The sequence below is a fragment of the Ochotona curzoniae genome, unplaced genomic scaffold (genome assembly GCF_017591425.1).
Source record: "Ochotona curzoniae isolate NIBS_2020 unplaced genomic scaffold, NIBS_Ocur_1.0 contig_1014, whole genome shotgun sequence".
Taxonomy (NCBI): domain Eukaryota; kingdom Metazoa; phylum Chordata; class Mammalia; order Lagomorpha; family Ochotonidae; genus Ochotona; species Ochotona curzoniae.
In genome coordinates, this window is record NW_024464920.1 from 3,870,287 (window position 1) to 3,895,229 (window position 24,943).

At 54.6% G+C, this 24,943-nt stretch overlaps 2 protein-coding genes across 2 annotated transcripts; both read right to left on the minus strand.

Moving 5' to 3' along the window:
• Window positions 1–398: 398 nt before the first annotated feature.
• Window positions 399–6,578, minus strand: KRT4 (keratin 4). The gene is made up of 9 exons (XM_040989035.1): window positions 6,070–6,578; window positions 4,193–4,407; window positions 3,348–3,408; window positions 2,937–3,032; window positions 2,266–2,430; window positions 1,905–2,030; window positions 1,375–1,595; window positions 1,146–1,180; window positions 399–1,035 (listed from the first exon to the last, which is right to left on the minus strand). Exons 1-9 carry the CDS (start codon window positions 6,565–6,567, stop codon window positions 860–862), a joined length of 1,593 nt encoding a protein of 530 aa, XP_040844969.1. The 5' UTR covers window positions 6,568–6,578; the 3' UTR covers window positions 399–859.
• A 6,318-nt stretch (window positions 6,579–12,896) lies between these two features.
• Window positions 12,897–20,673, minus strand: KRT79 (keratin 79). Its single transcript, XM_040989050.1, has 9 exons — window positions 20,188–20,673; window positions 17,909–18,129; window positions 16,885–16,945; window positions 16,663–16,758; window positions 14,825–14,989; window positions 14,513–14,638; window positions 13,772–13,992; window positions 13,371–13,405; window positions 12,897–13,102 (listed from the first exon to the last, which is right to left on the minus strand). The coding sequence occupies exons 1-9, from the start codon at window positions 20,671–20,673 to the stop codon at window positions 12,897–12,899; spliced, it is 1,617 nt and encodes a 538-aa protein (XP_040844984.1).
• Between the last annotated feature and the right edge of the window lie 4,270 nt (window positions 20,674–24,943).

A 24,943-nucleotide genomic window follows, 5' to 3' on the forward strand; every position in this document is an offset into this window, starting at 1 on the left:
ATTCCTCCAACCCCAGATTAGCAACAGTCACAACAGGCACCTCAGGAGGTGAGGAAGGGAGTCGAATGCAAAGCCACTGGGAAAAAGCCAGTGGCCATGGCTCCTCCCAGCAGCCAGACCAAGCTAAAGCCCGGGTTTCATGTCAGTTAGAAGGCTCTGGGCAGCCCTAGAGTCCTTCTTCCAAAGCCACTCCTCGTATGATTGTGGAGTGTCTGGTGAATCCACACCTGCCTTGGAAGCAGATTCCACGTTCCTACTCTGCACTTACCCCACCACCCAGGAACCCAAGCAATGAGACCTGAGAAATCAGGAGATGACCTTGACTTGCATAGGTCAACCATCTGATCTTCTGGGATAGGAAAGATGGCTCCAGAGGAAACAAATACAGTGGCTCAAAATGAATGACAAAAGCTTTTTATTGCAGATTTGCCTGGATGTAGGGAGAGAGGAGAAGAGCTGAAGGAGTGGGGACACCAAGTGGTTCTGGTCCCAACCTTGCCCGGGCCCAGGGCCAGCTGCACCAGATGATGGAGAAGGAATTCGGCTCTGATGTAGATGAGAGACAGGCGTTTGTAGTGGGAAAGGCCATACAGGACCCTGACAGTTCTGAAGATGTTCATCTTCCACGGGAGGTCAAAGGTCAGCTGACACCCTGCACATTGCAGGTGGGCAGGGCTCCAAGAGGGACAGAGTCCATGGTCCAGCAGTAAAGGTCAAGATCGTGGTGGAGAAGACAGAGCCAGGATGGGCAGGGAGGATTGGAGAGCCTCCTGCCGACCCCAAGGGGCAGGGGGAGGCCAGATGAAGGAAGCACGATACCCCAGGGGCCGGCTCTGGGGCTGCAGGGCCCTCATCAACCCTATCGCTGGGATCTCTTGGTCAGGGTGGTCGTGGAGATGATCTTGCTGCTGGAACCACCGCCAATGCCGCCACTGATGCCGCCTCCAACGCCAAACCCAAAGCCAGAACCAAAGCCACTGCCCAGGCCGAATCCTCCGCTGATGGCTCCAGAGCTGGCGCCACCACCAACCACGGCTGCAGGAGAAAGGCAGGGAACACAGTCAGTTATTCCAATGGCACCAGCACCCAAGAGCCCTGCCCACACAGGAAGGAAACAGCCAATGGCAGAGTTAGGGGCTACTTACAGATGCTCACGGTATTCTGGTATTCTCCAGACATTCTGTGTGGGAGAGAACAAAAAACATGAGCCAGTGAGCCCAGAGCCACACTTCATCTCCCATATGCACCCTACACAATAGCAGTCAGATTTGACTGAGGGTTCAAGGCTAAGCCCGTTTTCTACACCAGCCCTGAAGGGTAGCCTTGAAGCCAGCAGCTCACAGAGGCCATGCCCATCACATTCTACCCCATTACCTGCACTCCTCGCCCTCCAGTAGCTTGCGGTAGGTGGCAATCTCAATATCCAGGGCCAACTTCACGCTCATGAGTTCCTGGTATTCACGCAGCATGCGGGCCAGCTCCTCCTTGGCCTTCTGCAGGGCAGTCTCCAGTTCCGTGCGCTTGTTGTAGGCGTCTGTGAGGGCCAGCTCCCCTCGCTGCTCTGCATCAGCCACAGATGCCTGCAGAGTCTGGCACTGTGGACCAAGGGCATGGGGCACAGGGACATCAGAGTCTGGCGAGTAAGGTCTCTATACCTGTGCCCTCTCCTGCTCCAGTCCCCCAGCCACACTGATGAGTGAACATACACACCATGCAGGAAGCCTGCCTCCTGGGTTGCCATGCTGGGCTACCCAGCATGTGCCTTAGAGACACCCTGGGACAAAGACAATCATGTGAGCTCTGCAGACAAGGCCAGGCTTTTCCAGCCAGAGGCAGCTCTCTCTTGCTTGTTCACAGTTGGAAGCATCCATCCCAGGACCTTGCACTTATGCCTTGGTACACACCTGCTTCTTGACGTTCTCAATCTCGGCCCGCAGCCTCTGGATCATCCTGTTGAGCTCTGCAATCTCACTCTTGGTGTTCTTCAAGTTGTCACCATACTGGTCAACTGAAGTCTGGAGCTGCTGGACCTGACACCAGGGGCCACAGGGAAACAAGAGTCAAAGGGAGGTGTGGGGGCCAGATCCCCAATTAGCCCTGGTGACAGGGAATGACACGAAATACCAGCTCATCCTCAATTAGACTGGGACCCACTGCATCTGGGAGAATCCCAGTCATCTCCAATCACACGTGACCCCCCAAGTGATGAGAACAATGTCAAGAGTGGAGCCACCCTCATCCCTTGAGAGAGTCCTCATCCCCCACCTTTGTCTGGTACAGCGCCTCGGCCTCAGCCTTGCTCTTCTGGGCGATCTCCTCATACTGGGCACGGACCTCAGCGATGATGCTGTCCAGGTCCAGGTTGCGGTTGTTGTCCATGGAGAGCACCACGGATGTGTCAGAAACGTGCGTCTGCATCTGGGACAGCTCCTGCCAGGGAAAATATCTCACATCAGCCTCCTCATCCCTAGAAAGTCTCCCCTGACCTCTGATCCCAGGTCTCCAAATCATGGACACAGCCATGATGGCAGACTCCAAGGGAAGCTGGATCAGCAATTCCAAACACGCAGAGAGGAGGACAGGGTGAAAGTTCCAGTGGAACGCTCAGGAGAGAAAAGGCAGGTGCTTCTGGTCTTGCTGCTCTCCAAAAGCCATGAATTTCTCCACATCAACAAAGAGGTGCATGGGATGTTGGGTAGAAGGCACTGGGATACATCCTGACTCCTGGTCACTTCTTCTAAGACAACACCTGGCTTTGGAGCATTCCCACTTGACCCTTGCTCGCTGCAACCCTTTCTTGTCCAGGGCCTGACTGAGATCTCCCTGCCCAGAATTAATGGACCACAAGTCCTTTGCAAGAGCTGTATATTCCAACCAGCCTCAAAGAAACTGGTTTTCCCAGAATGGGGAGTGATGGGGGCAGAGAGAGTCCTCACCGCTTCATACAGGACCCTCAGGAAGTTGATCTCATCATTGAGGGCATCCACCTTGGCCTCCAGTTCCACCTTGGCCATGTAGGCAGCATCCACATCCTGTAGGAAAGGGAGTGGGATAAGGGCCATGCATTACAACAGGACCCAGATGCAGGGTGAGGACAGACCCTTAAAGGCATTCTTAGCAACATCTAGAAGACTACACAGCACCAGGGGAGATGGTGAGGGACGAGCCACCAGAAGACATGACAGGCTTTTCCCGATCACGTTCTCCTCCCGCCATGTTGATGTGGCCACCCACTGCCTGGGACGGCAGCAGGTAGGATGGAGGTGACGCTGAGCTGGACTAAACCATGACCGAGCCCAAGGCCAGGGTCCCCAGGAAGCACCGCCCTCCCACCCTTCGCTTCTCACCTTCTTGAGGACAACAAAGTCGTTCTCAGCGGTTGTGCGCTTGTTGATCTCTTCCTCATACCTGGAGCAAGGAGCAGAGGCCAAGGCCCACAGGTCAGCAAGCCAGCACTCCCCAGGACTCTGCTGCTTCTTTTCAAACAGCCCAAGATTTGGAAACTTCCAGGCAATTAACAACCTTTCCCCTGCTCATGCAATTCAACCCTGCCATTGTGTTTCTTAGTGGCCATGTGGGTATCCAGAGGCTAGACCCTGGGAGACAGAGGCTTGCATTTTCAAAAGCCCAAGGATGACCAGCAGCACCAGCCAGGGTTTGACTGATTTTTTTTAGTTCCACAGAAGTGTATCCTGTTGGTCATGATGGCAGATGGAATTTTCTAAAAAGTTGTCACTCTCTTCTGGCTCCTTTTAGTTATGAGTGAACTAAAAGTGACAGTTGGTATTCACTCAGTGCCATCCCTGCACTTAGCTACATGCTTTTCCTGCCTCATTCAAATTTCTTTTATTCCCACAACCTGAAAGGTAGAATATTACCATCATCTTACAGGATTCCACTGGAGCTCAGAGACATGTAACAACTTGGCAGGCAGCTGGTAAGTGACAGTTCAGCATTCCATCTAACTCTCTCCCACCTTCAATCTTCCAAACACACACTACCCTGCTTTTCATCTGTCTAGCTTCTGATCTTATCTGCCGATGGCAATCCCAGCCCCCTTGAATCTGTCACTGACTCCTTCCCCCTTTTGAAAACATAAAGAAATAGAGGAAAGGAACTGTCTGGACCCTTGGTATGTCCCAGAGCCGAGCCACAGGTGCCAAGCCGCTGCCCCTTCCTTTCTCCCACATACTTGGTCTTGAAGTCCTCCACACTGTCCTGCATGGCCTTCAGTTCAGACTGCAGGCGGCCCTTGTCATTGCCCAAGGTGTCCAGCTGCTTCCTGAGGGCACTGAGGTAGGTCTCAAAGAAGGGCTCGAGGTTCTTAGGGGATGTGGTGGTGGTCTGCTGCTGCAGGAGGTTCCACTTGGTCTCCAAGACTTTGTTCTGCTGCTCCAGGAAGCGCACCTGTGTTCATAGAGACACAGCCGAGAACTGAGTGCTGGGAGTGTCAGCAGGCAGGCCAGCCACAAGCTGCTACCAAACCAATCCACCTCAGAGCAACCAGGAAGCCCCCCAATGGACACGCAAGGAGGGCCACCAGGTCACAAACTCCCTGGCACTATTCACTGAGGTCAGTCGATGGCCCTGTGCCTGAACCCATCCAAGAGAACTAGCCATGTGGGTGATAATGGACAAAGCACACAGTAGGACCCACCTGGCAATGCAGCAACACAATCAAACCACAGCAAACCAAAAGCCCTGAGTTCCTAGAGAATAACATTGAACTTCCTCCGACTAGCAAAGAAGAGAGACCCAAGCATCGTCTGGAGGCTTTTCCATTCAAAGTGATTCCAATCCAAAGCAAAGGAAAGATCAATTCACCAAGGAGGTTGTTATTATTATTAGTAGTAGTATTTAAAAGGCAAAGAGACAGAGAGTTTTTCTTCCGCTCATTTGCTTCTCCCCCAAGTGCCTGCAACAGCCAGCATTGGACCAGGCCAAAACCAGGAGCCAGGAACTCTATCCAGGTTTCCCATGTGGATGGCATTTGAGCCATCAGCTCTGCCTCCCAGGATACACCTTGGCAGGCACCTGGAACCCCAGGCCTTCATATGTGGGATATAGGTGTCCCAAGCAGTGTCTTAAATGCTTCGTCCAAGGCTTCTTTTTTTTTTTTTAAATAAAATTCCTGCTGGTCAGGCCTGGTGAGCCCCTGTAGATCTGGGTACCCCTGAAGACAGTCATGTAGGACCAAGGCCCCATTCACTAGACTTCATTCTACTCCAGGTTTTCCATGAATTTGCCCTTCTCTACGAACAAGAAGCCGAGGTAGCAGCTTCATACACCTGTGCACCTGCGTGCAACTGTGCACCTGCCATCCCAGCTTGGATGCTGAGAGCTGAAAGCAAAGCCAAGGAAGGGAGACAGGGTGAGACAAGACAAGGATGAACCTTTGGTCCTGCCGTCAACCCTATGTATCCTGGAGTCACAGGCAAACCTCCCTAAGCTCTTGACTTAGGCAAACCAGCAAAAAGAGCAGATCCACTCAGAGTGGGTCCCTCTGATTTCAAGAGATCCAAGACATAGAGGATCAGTGATCCTGGCCAGCCTGGACCACAAAGTGCTGTACTTGTCTGCCCGGTTATCAGTCCCTACATGAGTCAGCCCTCTGGAACCAGACAAGCTTGCTCTCATTCATCCCTCTTGGCTGTGTGTCAGCTCAAACCCAAGTCAGCGCTAAAGCTAGCAGGAAGTCAAGCTAGCAGCAGGATCAGGCCCCGGTTCATGGGCAAAACCCATGAAATTTGCTGCTGCTATCAGTTCGCAAGTGCCTGTCCCCAAGTTTACCCCCAGAGTGAACTGTGCTATGGCCAAAACCAAAATCTGAGAACAAAGCAGGGAAAGAATCTGTTTGACAGCTGGAATGATGAGAACCAGAGAAGCCATTGAGAGACCCTGGGTCACACAGCGTCCCCTGGGAACTGCAGATGCTTAACCAATCACTCCAGGAAGAGGAAGCAATGTCTCTCCTCCAGCAGCCAGGAACTAAACAGGGGTTTTGTGGTTTCCTGACGGCCTGAGGTAGTCTCCAGTCGGAGACCCCCAGTGACCATCAGCCCAGCTCACCTTGTCGATGAAGGAGGCAAACTTGTTGTTGAGAGTCTTGATCTGTTCGCGCTCCTCCGTCCTGACCCTCTGGATCTCAGGGTCGATCTCCACATTCAGGGGGGTTAGCAGGCTCTGGTTGATGGTGACCTCCTGGATCCCCCCAGCGGGGCACACAGGGAAGCCAGAACCACCTCGGCCGCCGAAGGAGCCCCCGAATCCACTGCTAAAGCCACCAGCGCCAAAGCCACCGCCAGCGCCAAAGCCACCAGCGCCAAAGCCGCCAGCACCTCCGAAGCCAGCGCCCTGGCGGGACCCAGCGACACTCATGGAGATGCTCTTGTTGCCCCCGAGATTGTAGAGGCTCCTGCTGCCGAAGCCCCCAGAGGAGGAGCAGCGCCCTGCACCCCCAGCCACGGAGACCGAGCTGAAGGCGGCCCTCTTGCCCCCGCCTACGATGGCAGAGGCACCGCTGAAGCCCCGGGACCCGCCTCGGACGCACTGCTGTCTGGCGATCATGGTTGGAGAGAGGAGTAGGAGCTGGGAGCTGTCAGACAAGAGGCTCGAGGGACCAGGCGAGTGAATGCTGAAACCCTGAACCTGGGTCTCTTATATGTACTGGAGCGGCAGGGCTTGGTGGCAGGGGCATCAAGAGAAAAATCTGAAAAATCTCTGGGCTTGGCCTTTGGCACCGGCCCATCCTTCTCGCACCCGCTGAGCGTGTCACTAAACACACCTACCAGGAGTCATTCGGAGGGCACAGGTGACTGGCTCCTGTCCCACTCCCCTCCAGAAGCTGAGCCAGTTGCCCCAGGGCCTCTGAGATCAGAGGCCCATGCTCCCACCCGGCTACACCAGCCTCCCTGCGGCTCCTTGCCTTGCACACAGGATGTTCCATCCCTGAGCCACAGGGCTGAGGTTCAAGTGCACACAGCCTGCCGCCCACCAGCTGAAACAAATCCTCTCCTGAGATTCAGTCATTTTGCCTATAACTCAGGAATCATGTAAGCAGGTTTCATCCCCAACCCCTCAATGAGGGCAGTGGTGAGCAGCCTGCCTTAGACTCAGGCTTTGCTGTTCTGATTTTCATTCCTGTACGTGCCCTGGGCCCCAGGAAGACACACAAGGGGAAGTCTGTCCTATCGCAGCCTTGATGCCCTTCCAAAGCCAACTCCAGCCTCCCTGAGACCCGAGCTGCTGAGAACCTGCCGGCTCTGGAGCAAGGTGTGGAATAGAGGGAGATGAGGGGGAAGCAAAATGCTTTCCAAAAGTTAACACGTCTGTGTCCCATGTGGAAGGCCGCCTGCGCTTGGTTCCTTGCTCCCGCTGATAACTCCAGCTTCCTGCTAATGCAGACCCTGCAATGCTGGGGACAGCTCAAGGTGTGTTGGGTCCCTGTGACCCACGTGGGAGCCCTGGATTGCATGTGGCCCTTGGAAGGATGAACCAGCACACCAAGTTCTCTCTCTCATCTCCCCCCACCCATTCCATTTTTCCTCCTCATTGTCAATTTTTTTTTAAGCCTTCCCTCTAGATCCCTGACCTCAGGCTCTTGAGAGCCCTGTCATTCCAGAAGCCTCTACTTATGTCTGCATTTGCACAGTTCGGCACCTGCTGCTCCCGCTGTTTGCTGCCCAGCTCTTTGCGTGGCTCCACAGAAACAGAGTCCCTTCCACTTCTCCGCAATGTTCCCAGTACCTATAGAAGGTCTCATCATGTTCCTCATGCCAGATATCCCTGTTGGTGAACCTGAACCCGAATGCTTCCCCCAAGCTAAGTGCGGCACATTTGTGTTCAATCCCACCACCAGTTGCCGTGAACCAGCTGTACAGTCTGGAGCATGTGACCTAACCTCTCTGATCCCCCAGCCAACCCCTCTTCCCTTGTGTCACTGAAACACCTGCTAGTAGGTACACACAAGAGGTGTATCTTGCCCAGGTGCACTTGACCAGCAAGCCCCCTCCTAACACCACCAGAGTGCCACCAGGCAGTCTCATTGTCCCTGACCAGGAGAAGTTCCACAAATCTGTATTCCTTGTCTCAACGCAGTCCCAGGGAAGGAATGGCCCCAAATCTCAGGCAGAACTCTATCCGGTGCCTTGATGATCCTCCTAGGTCCCAAACTGAGTGGAAACTGGAATTCTTAGCCGTCAGTGCTCAAGTGATCCACACTCACTCATGGTCCCTACCTGCACCATAGGCCTGGTGTGAGGTCAGGTGCTCAATTCTGGGGAAAAGCCAGACAGAAACAGGTGCGTAGCTCATTGAAGCCTCCGCTCAGGACAGAGGGGACTCAGAGGGAACTGGCACCCTACAGTACACTAGTTTCCACCCTGGCCCCTGGGATGATTGGTGTGGAGGCACTGGGGTGGAAAGGGGGCAGGGAACTCCAGGATCCTGGGGGCTTCAGGGGCAGCCACAGAAAAACGCTTGTGCCACTGCCATGGGCACTTGGGTCTCCCAGTCAAGTTTCAAGCCCTCAGCCGAGGCCTGGGTAGATGGCCAAGATATCGGCACGGTGCGGTCTGGAGTTCAGCGCCCCTGCCTGCCTCCTTCAGCCTTGTCTTTGCACCTGCCTGCACACAGCTGCTTTCCAACTGCTCCTTCTGGGGATTTCCACGGGCTAGGATGGGGAGATCATGTTAGCAGAGCTGGATCCCCAAGGTAACTGGTGGCAATAAGGTGGGTTAGAACTGCGTGATAAAGTGGGATAAGGCAGGTGCCATGTGCCGAGAGCCATGTGCAGTGCCCAAAGCACAGAGTGCTGGTGGTAGGTGGAGTTCAGGAAAGCTGTTTATGCCCTGTTTGCTTCTCAGGGAGAGAGCAGGAAGTACCTCCCAGCCCTCAGACCCAAAGGAATCCCAGGGACAGTTGCTTCTCAGGAACAGGGAGATGGACTCTTACCTAACACTGGCACTGCGTGCTGATCACCACACGTTTCTTTCAGGCATCAGTTCCGATTCTCATCACAACCCTGTTATGTGCAGCTTAGGGGTGCAGACTTTGGGGTTCAGAGAGATTAAGTCAGTTGTCTGAGATCACACAGCAAGGACGTGGTGGAGGTAGGAAGCCAGTTCTAACTATCTATCTGGCTTCAAAGCTCGTAACCTCAACCTCTACACCACAATGTTTCCCACAGGTTACTCTGCCCACACAGAACCTGTAGGGGAGAAAGACATGTCCAGCAACTGAGGACCCCAGAACTGTGTGCCCTGTAGACATAGGTCAGAAACTTCACATCCTTCCTCTGTCCATATCATCCTTCTGGGATTTCTTTGACCCTGTCCTTAAAGGAACCTGTTAAAGGTATGACACTATCCCAAGGGGCCACTTCTCTGCCCTCCAATTAACTAAATCCAATTTAATTTCACGGGAAATCCTCTGCTAAACCCAAGCCAAACAGGAAGAAAGTTGTAATCGAGAGCCATTCCTGTGCACCTGCTATTAAATCGGAAGTTCACAAAATTCTACGAATGCAGCATGCATGACTTAGGGTGAGGGCTGAAGGTGGGTAAGAGCTTTCTAGGCAAGAGACTCATACCTCTCCAGAGAGACACAGGTAAGAGAGGAGACTCAGGGGGGCAGAGACAGCAAGCAGACGGACCGACGAGGTGGCCCTTCTGGGCTGGGTCCACCCACTCCCAGGCCCCACGGGGCTTCTCTCACTGATGCCCTTCTGACCTCTGCGTGTCTCAGGGAGAGAAGGGCAGCTTGACAGGGGCGTGGCTCGGGTGGCAGGGTGTGTCTGCTCGGGGCTTTCTGGGCGAGGGAGGCAGGCAAGCCTCAGTTCAGCCCTGGGATTAGCATCTTGAGGAGTTCTGTCACTGGCAGCCCCAGAGCTGGTGTGCACGGTGTGGGAAAGCACCCCTACCTGCCCATGCCTTGGTCACCCAACCTTGACCGCCCCAGTGTGGGCTTGAGTCACTCTTGGGGAGCGAGAGCCAAGCAGGAGTTTGGCCCTGCCGTGAAGGGGTGTCAGCACTTCAGGAAGGAACTGGAGAACCCCAGGCTTGGGGGAGTGGCGGAGCAAGGGGGAGTGGGGAAGAGGGCAGCTGTCTGTGTCCAGGGCACCTCCCGGCTCCCAGAGGTCAAGAGCAAGCAGGGGCTTCCCAACACGTCCTAGTAGTACAACCATTCTTGCAGCTAAAGACAAGTGCATGTGTAGAGTAAAGCAAGGGAGAGATTCCCCCAGTGGAGAACACCCGTACATCTGCTGACTTCTCACTTAGGCCCCTGGACATAGCGCCCTACCCCACCCCACCCCCAGGACCAGCCCTTTCCCAGCCTCCAGCAAGCCTAAGTCAGGCCTCCTGTGCTGTACTGTGAGCTCCGAGTTCTGCTCCTCCGCGGTCATTGAAACGGAATGTGCTTGTCAGTTGCTAAGCCCTGTAGATAATGTTCATAAAACCAGGTGTTGCTGGAATCCTACAGTGGCTTTTAGAACACTCCCTCCCCTCTCTCAGCCCATCTTCTCACCTGCAAAGTGACAGGTTAGGGCTAATATAACCAACCTCCCTTCTAGCTCCACTTTTCCCTGTTTCTCTAATACTTTTTAAACTTTTTAAAATTCTTTTATTTATTTCAGAGAGAACAAGAGCTTGTGCTTGCATTCCCATCAGCTGGTTCACACTGCAAATGCCTGAAACTTGGGATTGAAATTGAGACCCAAACTGCAATCCGGGTCTCCCAGGCAGGTGTGATAAAGTACTTGAAGCATCACTTCCTCCCAGGGAAGGTAGGAAGCTGGGGTCAGAAGTGGAACTGGGTAGCAAATTCAGGCTCACTGATACGGGTTGCTTTATAAATTCATGAGTAAGGGAGAACATGATTTTCCATCTGCTGATTCACTCTCCAAATGCCTGCCACAGCAAGGGCATGATCAGGCCAAGCCAGGAGCCCCCGGAATGCCTCCTGGGTCACACAGAAACAGAAAACTGAGTGCAAAGTGGAGGAGCCAGTCCCCCACTCCTCAAGGTGGGGCAGGCATCTCCCAAGTGCTGGTCCCAGGGATGTAGGCATCTTAACCGCTGAGCCAGCTTCGATTCTTTTCCACCCTGGCAGCTGAACATGACCTCTGGAATAGACCTCTGGATCTCATGTCCAGCTGTCCTACCTACTAGCTATGTGACCTCAGGCAAGTTATGAAGCCATTCTGTGCTTCGTCTTTCTGACAAAGAGAAGGAGCCCAAGATGGGGAGGGGGAAGCAGGGGAGTTGGAAGGGCTCCCATCCAGGGCAGAGCAGCCTGGTTCTGGCACCCAAGGCTGCAGCAGCCACCCAGGCTGGGCAGAGCTGGTGTTGCTAAGAACTAACCCTTTGTTTCCCTAAGCTGTGGTTCAGGGTTTGGCTACCAGCACCCCTGAGGGGCCCTGGGAGGAGCTTTCTTGGGCTTTTCTGAGTGACAAAGCAGGAAGAGGGCAGGTCAAGTGCCAGCCAGGCCAGGATCCCTCAGGAGCTGGCACAGTAGCAGAGGCGTGTTCATTTGGGGGTAAGTGGAACTGGCAGCGGGGCTGAGGCCAAATCACGTGGGTGGGATGGCGTGGATGTCAGTGGAGACAAGAGCTCCCGGCTCAGGGCAGAGAACCTTGGGGATAGGAAAGGAAGTGATTCTGCATGTCACGGTGTACACATGTAGGACACACACAGGCAAGGGTGCAGGGAGCTTCCATAGACAAAGGACGGAGTTCAGAATGGCACCTCTGGACCTCACCAGCCGAGTAAGACCAGCTGGGCAGCCCCATGCACAGCAGTTGACTGGCATCCTAGAGCCTCAATGGCCTCACCTGTGAAATGGGCTGTCCTCTGCCTTTGCTTGCACTCTGAAGACCACAGGTGAAATCATGTGCTTGTAAAACCACAGAATCCAATCTGTGTGTGGGTTGGAGGTGAGGGCTGATGTACAGAGCCCGGAAGGGGAGGAAAGCAAAGGGAGCTATTCCTTGTGAATGCCCCCTTGCCCTTCCCCTCCCGACCTCCAGCCATGAGCTCGAGGCTTTACACAAATTTTCACACAGCTCTGTGTGTGCAGAGCAGGCAGTGTCTAGAACTCGGAGAAGTGAAGCAACTTTCCCAAGGTCACACAGCCAGTAAGGGGATTGAATGATGGAGGCAGTTCAACCCAGGTCTGCCCAGTTCTGAAACCCAAGATCTCACCCCGAGTCAGGGAAAGGCTAGTGAGGCCCTGGGACTGGGCTCAACCACAGGCCTTGAGCAAGGTCCCAAGTCCCCGTGTCCCCCTCCTCCTCCCTGCTTTCACCTAGACTCTGTATACAAGTCCTGGCAAGGGTGCTCTCCTACGTTGGCATAGCACCTGGGTCGCAGTGGGTGTGTGATTTTCACTGCCCCGTCCCCAGTGTTCATTAGACAGCCCGGTGCAGTGCCCCAGGACCCAAACAGAGAAAGAGCTATAGCCAGATTGCTATAGGTGTAATTTATTAGCTCACAGGCACAGGGAGGGAATGGGGTCTAGGGAGACTCAATGGTGGGGTGCACCTACTGAGAGGTGAGAGGATTTGGTCTTGGGGGACCACTCTGGACTTCCCTCTCTACTCCCCATTCCCCCAGAGAGCAGATGAGCAGGAGGTGAAAGGAGTGGTGATGGCCTGAGCAACGAGTAGTCACAAGGAAACCCTACATGCAGGCATGCACAGCTCAAGCTAGAGATTCTAATGGTCCCTCGCTTCCCATCAGGAAACCCTGGGTAGATCTGAGCACTTCCCCTGCTGCCAACCACATGGTTCTGTCATCCTCCAGAGGTCGTTCCTGCTCCTAAGAAGTTGGGAGAGTGGATGGGGGTGTGCAGCCAGAGGGTGGGGGAGAGCAGGGGCCCCAGCCTGCATAGCTCAGGAGCTAATACCTCCGGCTGGATGTTTTCACCGTGGTGGTCCTGCGCAGGATGGAGGAGCCCCCCGAAGCAGGTCCCCCCTTGACAGTGCTGAAGCCACCCTTGTTGGCCCCGCCACCCCCACAACCACCACCCAGGGAGAAGCCGCCTCCAAAGCCAGCTGCGCCACTGCTGCCGCCACCGCATGCGGTGGTAGAGGTGCCAGTCACAGCTGCAAGGCAAAGAAGGGGCTGAGTCAGGCAAGGGCAGTCCAGCCCAGCCAAAGGATGGGAGTGGGAGGGGGGTGGAATCTGGCAGCAGAGGAGTGGGAACTGGATAGACATACCAGCATCGACCACAGCCCTGTTCACTAGACCCCTTGCACATGTCTCCAAGTCAAAGGAGCACGGTTGAGGCCAAGGACAGGTGGAAAGAGCTTTGGGGTGGAGCCAGGGGTGAGGCAGGGCACAGGAGGGCAGGTCCTGGGAGTGGATACTTACAAATGCTGACTGCACTGGGACATTCTCCAGACATCCTGAGGAGAACAGAGAGAGAGGGTTCAGGAGTACCCCATAGCCCAGGTGAAACCCTCTCCCTCCCTGCAGCCTTGGCATTGGACCAGCCTCGGGTGCCAGGGCCCAGAGGACAAGCCCAGTAGATGTAGTGGGAGGAACCAGCAGGTGTCCATACCCATACCCAACCTACAGCCCTACCGCAAGTCCTCAAGGCAGCCTTTGACAGGGCCAATGCAACCAGCGCTGAACCATGCTCCTTCCCTCTCCCTACACTGGCCCTGGGAACAGCATCCCTGTTGCCATGGAAACACAGGCCCCAAGACTACACAAGCTTCTCCCATCTGCCAGGACCCCTCTCAAGGCGGACCCCTCCACAGTGGCCACACCTGCTCTCCTCGCTCTCCAGCAACTTGCGGTAGGTGGCGATCTCCACATCCAGGGCCAGCTTCACATTCAAGAGGGCCTGGTAGTCACGCAGCAGCCGGGCCAAGTCCTCCTTGGCCTGGTGCAGGGCCACGTCCAGATCTCCCAGCTTCTTCTGTGCGTCCTTGAGGGCCAGCTCCCCGCGCTGCTCGGCCTCCGCAATGGCCGTCTGCAGCTGCTGGCACTACCCCAGGGAGATATGGGAAAGAGGAGGGAGATGGTTGGCAGGCTCCACTGGGAAAGTCCTTGCTCAAGTCTAACCCAGCCACTCCTGCTGCCACTCAACACAATGCTTCAGAAGAGATGCGGTAATACTACAATCTTGCTAGTTACCAAATGCTGCCTCTGGAGCTGGAGGCCAAGCCACGGCTTTTCATTGCTGCTTGAAAGCAGTCAGCATTTACAGCCTGGAACCCTTGAGCTCTCAGCCTCCTGCTCTGACCTCCTGGATCCAACTCCAGCTCCCCAAAGGAGGCTGTCCCTGCCCCTGCCCCTCTCTGAGTTTCCCCTACCCCTCTCTGAGCCTCCCCTGCCCCCCTCTGAGCCTCATCTCTATCCCTGTAAAAGGAGCATGCTGCTCATGACAGCCAAGCATTTGAGTTTGGTCCACCGGAAGAAAAACAGGTGCCGCGCGCGCACACACACACACAACCAGTGAGGACCCCCAGCCCTACTGACACCCAGGCCCTGGGCCCCAGTCATACCTGTTTCTTGGCTGCGTCCGCCTCACTCTGCAGCCTCTGGATGGTGCGCGTGAGCTCAGCAATCTCATTCTTGGTGTCCCTCAGGCTGTCCCCATGCTTGCCAGCAGTCACCTGCAGCTCCTCGTACTGTAGGTCAAAGAAGTGGCTACAAGCTGGGGCCTAGTCCTGGAGGATCCCCTCCAGCCCCAAGCCAAGCATATTTGGTCCCCGAGAGGCTTCAAGGCATCCCCCTCTCTCTCCCCAAGGCATGGGGAGATGTGTGGGCAAGCCCAGCCCAGCCCACCCACCGGAGCCAGCAGAATCCCTGCCCACCTTGGTCTGGTACCAGGCCTCAGCCTCAGCACGGCTCCTCTGGGCGATCAGCTCATACTGGGCCTTGACCTCGGCAATGATGCTGTCCAGGTCCAGGTGCCGGTTGTTGTCCATGGACAGCACCACGGACGTGTCGGAGACATGGGTCTGCACCTGGGACAGCTCCTGAGGAAGCAGAAAGAGCTGCCACCAGTGTCCTCCCCTGAAAGGGGACAAGGGCCTCCCCCTACTCCCAGGAGCAAGGAGAGGCCTCAGGCTTCCCAGCTATAAAATGGACTGCTGTTTTTAGACATTCTGGTTCCTTGTAGATGTGCAGACTTCCAAGAAAGTAAAGGGGGAAAGCGAGTGTGTTCCATGCGGATGCTGCAGCCCTAAGCTCCCCTTGCACATCCACCAACACTATAGTCCTCAGAGCACCCATGAGGCAGCAGGCAGGTCACCAGCTGCTTCCTTACATGTTGTAAAAGGCCAGCTCCAAGCGGAAGCAGCCTGCACTGGGGCCAGCCAGTTAACCTCCCAGTGCGCTGTCTTCCCTCTAAAAACACCACACAGCCTGGGAACCATAAGGACAGGAGTTAAGTCGTGAGCTACGATGCCTGTGTCCATACCAGAATGTGTGCATTCTGGCTCCATTCTTGATACCAGCCGACACATACCCCCTGGGAGCCACCAGTGACAATTCAAGGGCTTGGGCCCCTGCCACCCATGTGGGAAACCCAGATGCAATCCCAGGCTCCTGGCTTCAGCCTGGCTTAGCACCAGCTGCTATGGCCATTTGGAGAGTGAATCCACGGGTACAATTTCTCTCTCTCCTCTCTCTCCCTTTCAGATATATAAATTAACTTTTTTTAAAAAAGAGATTTCAGGGACCAACATGGTAGCCCAATAGCTAATCTCCTTGCCTTGCAACTGCCGGGATCCCATATAGGCACCAGGTCATGTCCCAGCTGTTCCATTTCCCTTCCAACTCCCTGCCTGTGGCCTGGGAAAACAGTAGAGGATGGTCCAGTGCCTTGGGATCCTGCACCTGTGTGGGAGACCCAGAAGAAGCTCCTGGCTTCAGATCAGCTCAGCTGTGGCCATTATGGCCATTATGGCCACTTGGGGAGTGAACCAGCGGATGGAAGATCTTTCTGTCTCTCCTTCAGTCTAAATCTGACTTTCCAATAAAAATAAATAAATCACTAAAAAAAAGTAGATTTTATCAAATGAGCCTCTCAAACACTAAAAAATTACTACATTCAGTCTTCGTCTGCCTCTGTGCCTTCCCGTGCGTTAGGGCTCTCACAACGCCTGTCTCAGCCACTGTTGTAAGGCTCTGGCCACATGGGGGAGGGGGGTCACAGGAAAATGACAGGGTCCACAGTGGCCTGGCACATCCTTCATCATAGCATTGCCAATACCACCTGCCTACACTAGCCAGCTCCCTCTACAGCCAGCCCCGAGCCAGGTGTGGCCCTGAGGAAAATCTACCCAGGTCTTCAAACTGAAATGAAATGAGCTCCCCAACAGCACTGAGAGCAGGTGATGTGAAGGGCCCGCTAGCCCCAGGGGTCTCTCAAAAAAAAATTATTTTTAAGATGTTCATACGTGAAAGGCAGTGTCTCCAACCAGTAAGGAATTCAGATCCCAGTACTATATGTACTGTATATGTATATAGTACTGGCAATCCCTATACTGTATGTAAATACATGCACATTATCTCTGCCTATTGGCCAACAGAGTGACAGCCTCGGTGTTTTATATATGCAGATTATAGCCACCCATTGATCATGGTGCAGCCATCCCAGCACTGTGTGTAAATGCTTGTATATTGTCCCCGCGTGTCTCCATCTCACCATGTCATAGAGGTGCCGCAGGAAGTCTATCTCCTGGGTCAAGGTGCTCACTTGGCCGTGCAGATCCATCTGCCCCATGTAGGCAGCATCCACATCCTGCATGTGAAGGAGCAAGCAAGGTGGCTGACTCAGCACCCCCTCCAAGGGTCTCACCTCTTCATGAGCCTGCCCAGCATGTCAGCAAGCCCAGGACCACCTGCTCCCCCACTCGCCCCGCCTTACCTTCTTGAGCACGACAAACTCGTTCTCCGCAGCCGTGCGCTTGTTGATCTCATCCTCGTACCTGTGCCACAGGGAAGGTGCAGGCCATGGTCAGCCCAGTTCTGCCTCTAGAAACTTGAACCCACTCTACTTTAGGGAAGCCCCCAAACATCTCCCATTGGCCAACAACATCTTTGGGAAACAGTTCTTTCATGCAGCTAGCCACTGCAGAAACCTGGGGTCCTGCCTTCATTTATACATCCTCTCCTGTGCATAGAGAGGAGCTGAGGAACATTCGAGAAAGGGGCGTAGAATCTGTGCAATAGCATGACAGTTAAGGGCAGCCACCTGTTTGGATCACAGCCCTTAGGCAGCTTCGTGGGAACAGGTGCAGATGTGTCAATGGTGGCCAACCTTTGCCCACACTTTCAACAACAGGTCACTGCTGAAAACAACCAACTCCTCCCTGAGCAGTCTGGCTGAGGTGTTAAGGTTTTGCAATTGCCCAGAAACAAGTCATGAGAAAGATACAAAAAAAAAAAAAAATGTGCTGTCAAGAAATAGATGTGCGTATTTACCCACCTTAATGTGTGGCTCTTACTTAGAGCTTCAAATCAAACAGCCTGTATTTCTGAAACATCGGATATTTGTGCCCTCACAAATGGAGCTGGGTATTTGGTGAGATGGAGGAGTTTCTATTTTCAATTTTGTAGGTGTGACTGTGGCATGGTCTGATGGAGTGTGAATGAAGTGGCCTAGTGGTTGGGACTTGCTTCAAATCCATAAGGAGATGAAGGGAGATTGGCGGGAATTGCAGCTGGGGGATGAGAGCACAGGGCTCCACCCTTCTCCCCACCTGGAAGCATTGATATCCTTATATGATAACCAGTGTATGAGTAGTTATGCCAAGGTAGCAGCAGACCCACATCTGAGTATCCCCCAGGTGGGTCCCAGGACCCTGGGAAAGGGCAGGCCCTCCCTGGTGAGATGTCCCATGCCACCCCTTCCCCTTTCGTTGTGACCCAGCCTGCCTGGCTTCCCTCACTTGTTCTTGAAGTCTTCCACTAGGTCCTGTACATTCCTCAGCTCTGAATCCAGACGGCCTCGCTCTCCCTGGAGGGTGTCCAGCTGCCTGCGCAGGTTGCACACGTAGGCCTCGAAGACAGGCTCCAGGCTGTTCTTGCCGACGCCTGAGTTCTGGCCCTGCTCTTGCAGCAGTGCCCACTTGGTCTCCAACACCTTATTCTGCTGCTCCAGGAAGCGCACCTGAGCCAGAACAAGAAGCAAGGAGAGGCTGGTGTCATTCCTGAGACACAGCAAGGGCCAAGAACGCCAGCCCTCCTGTCTCCAGCCAGGCTCCTGGACACCAGGAACCCCCGGGCCCCAAGCTATGAACTTGAACAATGTGCTTGCCTGTCTGTCCTCTGGGATCATGCCACAGAAGAGCCATAAGTCACCAGGGGAGAGGACAAGGAGGCTGTAGAACGGCTTGCTTCACCAAGCCACCCAGCCTCTCCAGGTCCCACCTCCACTTCACCCTGAGCCCCAGGCATGCAGTGAGGCAGCACCACACAGGAAGTATACCCCCCATCAGGTGCCAAGATGCACTTGTCCCAAGTGCCACCTCTTGTGCCGGAATCCATAGGAGTCAAGGAACCTAGTCAACCCCAGTCCTGAACAATCCTGGACAAAACACTTAACTTCCCTCAGCCTCCATGTCTCATTTCAAAAAAAGGACACAGGGTCAACAGTGTTGTGGCATAATAGGTAAAGCTCTGCCTGTCACAATGGTATCCCATTTGGGTGCCGGTTCAAATCCCAGCTGCTCTACTTCCGATCCAGTTTCCAGTTAATGTGTACACGAAAATAGTGAAAGATGGCCCAAGTGCTTCAGCTCCTGCACCCACATGGGAGACACAGAAGAAGCTCCTGGCTTTGGCCTGCTCTAACCTTGGCTATTGAGGCCATTTTGGAATAAATCGGTAGATAGAAGAGCTCTCTGTCACTTCCTCTCTATAACTCTACCTTTTGAATAAATCTTTTTATTGTTTGTTTAAAGATTTATTTGTTTTCATTGGAAAGGCAGGTCTACAGAGAAAAGAAGAGACAGACAGATCTTCCATCTGCTGGTTCACTCCGCAAGAGGCCACAACATCCAGACCTGGGCCCAATCGAAGCCAGGAGCTCCCACACAGGTGCAGGGTCCCAAGGTTTTGAGCCATTCTCTACTATTTTCCTAGGTCATAAACAGGGAACTGGAAAGGAAATGGAGAGCTGGGGGGATCAGTGCCCATATGGGATCCCGGCACTTGAAGAAGGAGGATTAATCCATTGAGCAATCACTCCAGGCCCTTAATTAAAAAAAAAAAAAATTGGGCCCGGCGCGGTGGCGCAAGTGGTTAAAGGTACTCGCCTTGCACGCCCGGGATCCCATATGGGCGCCGGTTCTAATCCCGGCAGCCCCGCTTCCCTTCCAGCTCCCTGCCTGTGGCCTGGGAAAGCAGTCAAGGACAGCCCAAAGCTTTGGGAACCTGCACCCGCGTGGGAGACCCGGAAGAGGCTCCTGGCTTCGGATCGGCATAGTATCGGCCCGTTGCGCTCACTTGGGGAGTGAATCATCAGACGGAAGATCTTCCTCTCTGTCTCTCCTCTCTGTATATCCGCCTTTCCAGTGAAAAAATAATAAAAATAAATCTTAAAAAAAAAATTAAATGGACACAGTATCACTTATTCTAACTCCTCCTAAAACACTACAGTATGATATGAGGAAAAAAAGCATGAGTGCACTTGGGCAAATGGACTGGCCACAGGGTAGCTGCCTCCTCCATCCTCTGCCTCTGTGCATGGTGGAGGTGGACCATGCCAGCCAAGGAGACCACAGCAGGCCAGAGAGCAGTGCTGAACCGCCCCAGGGGAGCCCACAAAAGGAGTCAGGGCACTCCCAGTCTTCTGCAGGGCAAATTAACTGTGCATCCCTTGAGGGGTGCAGTACCACCCTCACCATCCTCTCCAAGCTGAGTGACTTGGCCGGAAGAGGAAGCTGCAGGGCCAGGTCCCTAACAGGAGCCTTGAGGACAGCCTCCTTTGGAGTAGCAAGATAAGACTGCTGTGTAAGTGTGTCACCAACAGCCATAGCAAGAGGCTCCAAGCAAGTGGGCTTGGCCAAGAGGCCTTGCGAGCAGGCCGGAGGTGACCTGAGCCAACCCAAGAAAGACCCTGAATGCCATCTGTGGCCACTAAGGGGACCAGCTTACCCCCACCCTCAGGGCAACTCAGCAGCTACCCAGCCCGCCCTCTCCAGAGGACCCTGCTCCAGTGACCCACCTTGTCAATGAAGGAGGCGAACTTGTTGTTGAGACACTTGATCTGCTCCTTCTCCTGGGTGCGTACCCGCTGGATCTCGGGGTCAATTTCCACATGCAGGGGGGTCAGCAGGCTCTGGTTGACCGTGACCTCCTGGATCCCCCCGGGAGGACAGGCAGGCCCAAACGTCTGCCGGCTGGCCCCCAGGCCCCCATAGATCCCACCGCTAAGGCCAAAACCTCCCAGGGTCCGGCCTGAGCAGGCACCCCCAGCCACGCTGACTGAGATGCCTTTGCTGCCCCCCAAATTGTAAAGGCTCCGGCTGCCAAAACTGCCCCTGTTGGGGCCACAGCGGGACACCCCACTGCCAACGCCACCACTGCTACTCCGGGACACGGTCATGGAGCTAAAGCTGGTGCGGGCCCGAGCCCCGGCCCCTCCGCTGGCGGAGCAGGAGCTGAAGCCCCCCTTGGTGGAGGACATATGTCGCGACATGGAAGACCGCATGGCTGGGTGGCGTGCAGAGCAGGCAGAGAGAAAGCTGAGAGAAGGGCACGGAGCTGCTGACAGGCCACGGATGACCAGGCTTTTTATCTTTCTCAGACAGGGTTGGTTCCTAGATGCCACGCAAGAGGGAGGTGCCTCGTGGGCCGGTTGTGGGGAGGCCCCTTCCCCAGCAGAAGGGAAGGAGGAAGGGAGGGGCCTCTCCCTGCCACCCCTCTCCCAGTCACCTGCATTGTGAGACTGGCGGGGGCAGGAGGCCACCTTCTGCCCCCTCGGGCACTGCTCACTTGGAACAGGATGACACCAGCTCCCACAACCACCTCCTTCTCCCCTCCAAGAGGCTGACTTGCTCCCCGCCCACCCAGCCCCGATGGTCTGATCCTAGTCAATGGGGCTCTGTTCTGCGGGGTTTCTCCCAAGACCCTGTTGTAAGCCAAGGCCCCGGGGCCCCAGGCACGCCATGCAGGTGTAAGCGAAGAAGAAGGAGCATTGGGCAACGCGGCTGCTGGGGAGGTTGCCCAGGCCCACAGCCTCCTGGAGGGGTGGGGCAGCCAGGCTGAGGGGCACAGGAGAAGGCCAGGAGTGGGAGCAGCCTAGTTGGTCCTCAGTCGTACCCTGGACAGATATAGCTGGGAGATGGCTGGGGGATCTCTGTGCACTTAAGGAAGAAGTCAGATGGCTGGGGTCCTCTAGGCAAGTGGTGGGCTTTCAAGCATCACCTGGGACTCTTGACCCTCGACCTACGGTACAGTCACCTTGGAGGAACCTGGGGATGGGTAGGAGACACCCCCACCCTGGCTGGAGACCCTGTAACAGCCCAGAGCTCCCTGTATGCCACACCCCTCATCCCCAGCTCCACTCCCCTATTGGACCCAAATCCAGGACTCCAAAGCAGGCAGGAGGACGGGAACTCCCTTCATACCCCATTCCCTACCCACCTCAGGCTGCTGGGAGCAAATGTGGGGACTCAGAATGTTAGGCCAAGCGTGACAGACACATGGACAAGGTGACTTCAGATACCGGCCCCCCTTCCCCCTTTGCATCCTGGCCAGGAAGAGGGTGGGAAAGACAGATACCTGCTCTAGGAGAAAAAGCTGAGGCATCCTAAGGAACCCCAAGAAGAGGATATGGCTGCATGGCAATGGGGGAGGAGGAGGGGAGCACCAGCCCCACAAACTCCAGTCCCCACAAACTCCTGCAGACCCCAAGGGGGTCACACATCTCTCCCTTAGGATGCAGGAGGCTGCTCAGGGCTCTAAAACATTTGGAGAAGATGAGCCCAGCTTCCCTGGGGCGGGGGGCGGGAGCACACTTATGACCCCTTAGAGCCCTCTCAGCGTTTAGGATTGTCAGTCAGCTATGCAGTGAGCCCGAGTGATGAAGCCCCACCATGTTGTGTGTCCTTGGGCAACCCTCAGCCTCTAGGGAGCCACCTCCAGGGAGGCCTCGGGCAAAAGCGAGGGCTGCCATCCCCACACTGAGCCATCACACGTCCCTGACCTTGGCCTTCTTTCCCCAGGCTGGGATCACTTTCTCAGCAGCCCTTATCTCTCCCTGTGAGCGCAGGAGGGGGTGATGTCACCTAGTGACTGGGGAGGTGGGAGCAAGAGGCCAGCTGTAAACACACACTTCACCCCAGCCCCGGGGCTGGCCCCACGCACGCGCTCATTGGCATATTTGTCAAGTGCCAGGCCTGGTGCCAGAAATCAGCGGCAGGTGCACAGGCAGTCCAGGGGTGGGCGTTGGGGGCAGTGATGGAGACGCCACTTGGAACATCTGGCTCCCACATGGATTGAGTGTCTGCGTTTAAGTCCCAGCTTACTTCCAATCCCAGCTTCCTGTTAAGGCACATCTTGGGTTCCTGCCACTCACATGGGGGACTCTCATATGGGCGCCAGTTCTAATCCCAGCAGCCCCGCTTCCCATCCAGCTCCCTGCTTGTGGCCTGGGAAAGCAGTCAAAGACAGCCCAAAGTTTTGGGACCCTGCACCCACGTGGGAGCCCTAGAAGAAGCTCCTGGTTCCTGGCTTCAGATTGGCTCGGCTCCAGTCATTGTGGCCACTTGAGGAGCAAATCAGTAGATGGAAGATCTTTCTCTCTTTCTCTCCTCTACAAATCTGAGTTTCCAATAAAAAGAAAAAAATCCTTTTTTAGAAAAAAAAAGAGGGAGGGAAGGAGGGAGGGAGGGAGGAAGAAAGGAAGGAGGGAAGGAAGGAAAGAAGGAAGGAAGGAAGGAAGGAAGGAAGGAAGGAAGGAAGGAAGGAAGGAAGGAAGGAAGGAAGGAAGGAAAAATCTTAAAAGAGGCACAGTGGGTTAGGTCATCGCCTATACTGTCACATCCCTTATAAACACTGGTTCACTTCCCATCCATGTCCTGCACCCCTCTGCCCTGACCAGCAAACCTGTACCAGGTAGTCCCCAGACCAAAGCAAGCCCAGAGAACTCCAACCAATGACATTATTTGACAGTGTTTGTAGGAAACAGGAGTGAGGCATGGATAACTTCATGAGTTAACTGGTTGTAGACCTTCCTGCAATCTATTGGAGCTCAGCTGCTTGAGTTAAACCAGGGGTTGCTCTCCGTTCTTGGCACTTTGTGGCTTTTTTATGGGAGCCTCACCCAAGGCAATGGCCATGCACAGATGTCGCTCAAGACACTCCAGCTACTGCAATTCCCTCCAGTAGGAGACAGTCAGCTGCCCCCTGCTGCTGCTCCCTGACCCAAAGGCTGGGCTCCAAGCCCACCTCACGGGCAGGAAACTGGAGCCATGGAGGATTGAATGGCAGTGCCAGGAAGGGATGGGGTGAGATGGCTGTTAAGCACAGAGGGTGAGCCAAGCCAGTGCTGACCAGGGAGAAGCAGGGCTTCTTAACCCAACAGCGACTATTTATTGAGCACTTACTATATGACAATTCTGCAGAATTACACATTGAATCTTCTGCCCTACACAGCCACATTCCACATGTCCACTCTAGCCCTGTGGATGCCCCACCTTTCTCTCTGGCCTCCAGCTGGGTGGGCTGAAGCAGGAGGAGGAGAACAGGAAACTAGAGGGAGGGAGGGAGGGAGGTGAGGGAGGGAGGTGAGGTGTCTTCTGCCGGCTCCTTCCCTTTTGCAGACCCTGTCCCTGTGGGCTGTCACCTCCCCAGTTGGGCAACTACTGTGAGCTCACTCCAATTTTTTCTTTCTGTGTCTTCACCCCCACACAGGGCAACCAACTCCTCCTTCTCTTCCCAGGCCTGTCCCAGGTCCAGCACTGGAAGTCCCCTCAGCCCTGCATGACCGCCCTGGCTCTGGCTGCCAGAATCTGGCCAGCTTCTTCTTATTGGTTCAATCCCTTGGCCCACCCCCACTCTTTCCAACTCTCTTGGGTTCTCACTGCCAAGATGCCAAAGAATGAAGGCCCACAGGGCTGTGGCCACATGCCATCTGTGTGTTGCACAAACTGCTCCAGATGTGTGGTCAAGGTCAGAGCCATTAAGAAGTCCATCATTCAGGGAGCTGACATTTAGCCTAGCAGTCAGGACACCCACACCTCACGTCGGAATGCCTGGGTTTGCTTCCCAACGCCAACTCCTGACTCCAGCTTCAAGTTTCTGTGGCCTTGAGCAGGCAGCCATGGTGACTCAAGGAACAGGGTCCTGCCAGCCACTCACAAGACCTAAATTGAGTTACCAGTTTCCGGTTTTGACCCGGGTATGTGTGTGTGTATGAATTATGTATATAAGTCCATCATTCAAGCAACTCCAGCATCCTATATGGGCACTGGTTTGAGTCCCAGCTGGTCTACTTCCTACCCAGTTCTCTGTTTATGGCCTGGGTAAACAGCAAAGAATGGCCCAAGTCTTTGGGACTCTGCACCCACGTGGGAGACCCAGAGAAACTCCTGGCTTCTGGTTTCAGACTGGCGCAGCTCCAGCCATGTGGCCTTGTGGGAAATGAACCAGCAGGTGGTTCATTTCTGCGTCTCCCTCTCTCTGTATACTTTTGCCTTTCAAATAAAAACGAACGTATCTCTTTTTTTAAAAAAAATCCATTTCTTAAAAGCATGTCAGAGACATTTCCAAGGCAAGTGTCTCCATTGGCACTGAGCTTTCCACCCTCCAAAGCTGCTGGACCAGAATGAACCATGCGTTCAACAGCAGAGTGATCAGGAATCTACCCACAGCCCAGTTCGGGCCTGTGAGGCTCCCCCTCAGCCCCCTTCCCTTAGAAGGAGCTGAGCCCTGAAAAAGCCAACCCCTAGGGGAAAAAAACAGAAGTGGAAAAGGCA

Excerpts from the sequence above, each read along its gene's own strand:
- KRT4 (XM_040989035.1), bottom strand. The coding sequence starts at position 6,567 with ATGATCGCCAGACAGCAGTGCGTCCGAGGCGGGTCCCGGGGCTTCAGC. Across the intron at positions 3,409-4,192 it reads GTGGAGGACTTCAAGACCAA|GTATGAGGAAGAGATCAACA; the intron begins GTATGTGGGAGA and ends TCCTTGCTCCAG. Across the intron at positions 1,596-1,904 it reads TTGAGAACGTCAAGAAGCAG|TGCCAGACTCTGCAGGCATC; the intron begins GTGTGTACCAAG and ends CTTGGTCCACAG.
- KRT79 (XM_040989050.1), bottom strand. The coding sequence starts at position 20,673 with ATGCGGTCTTCCATGTCGCGACATATGTCCTCCACCAAGGGGGGCTTC. Across the intron at positions 14,639-14,824 it reads AGGCCTGGTACCAGACCAAG|TACGAGGAGCTGCAGGTGAC; the intron begins GTGGGCAGGGAT and ends TTTGACCTACAG. Across the intron at positions 13,103-13,370 it reads TCCCAGTGCAGTCAGCATTT|CTGTGACTGGCACCTCTACC; the intron begins GTAAGTATCCAC and ends TTTGCCTTGCAG.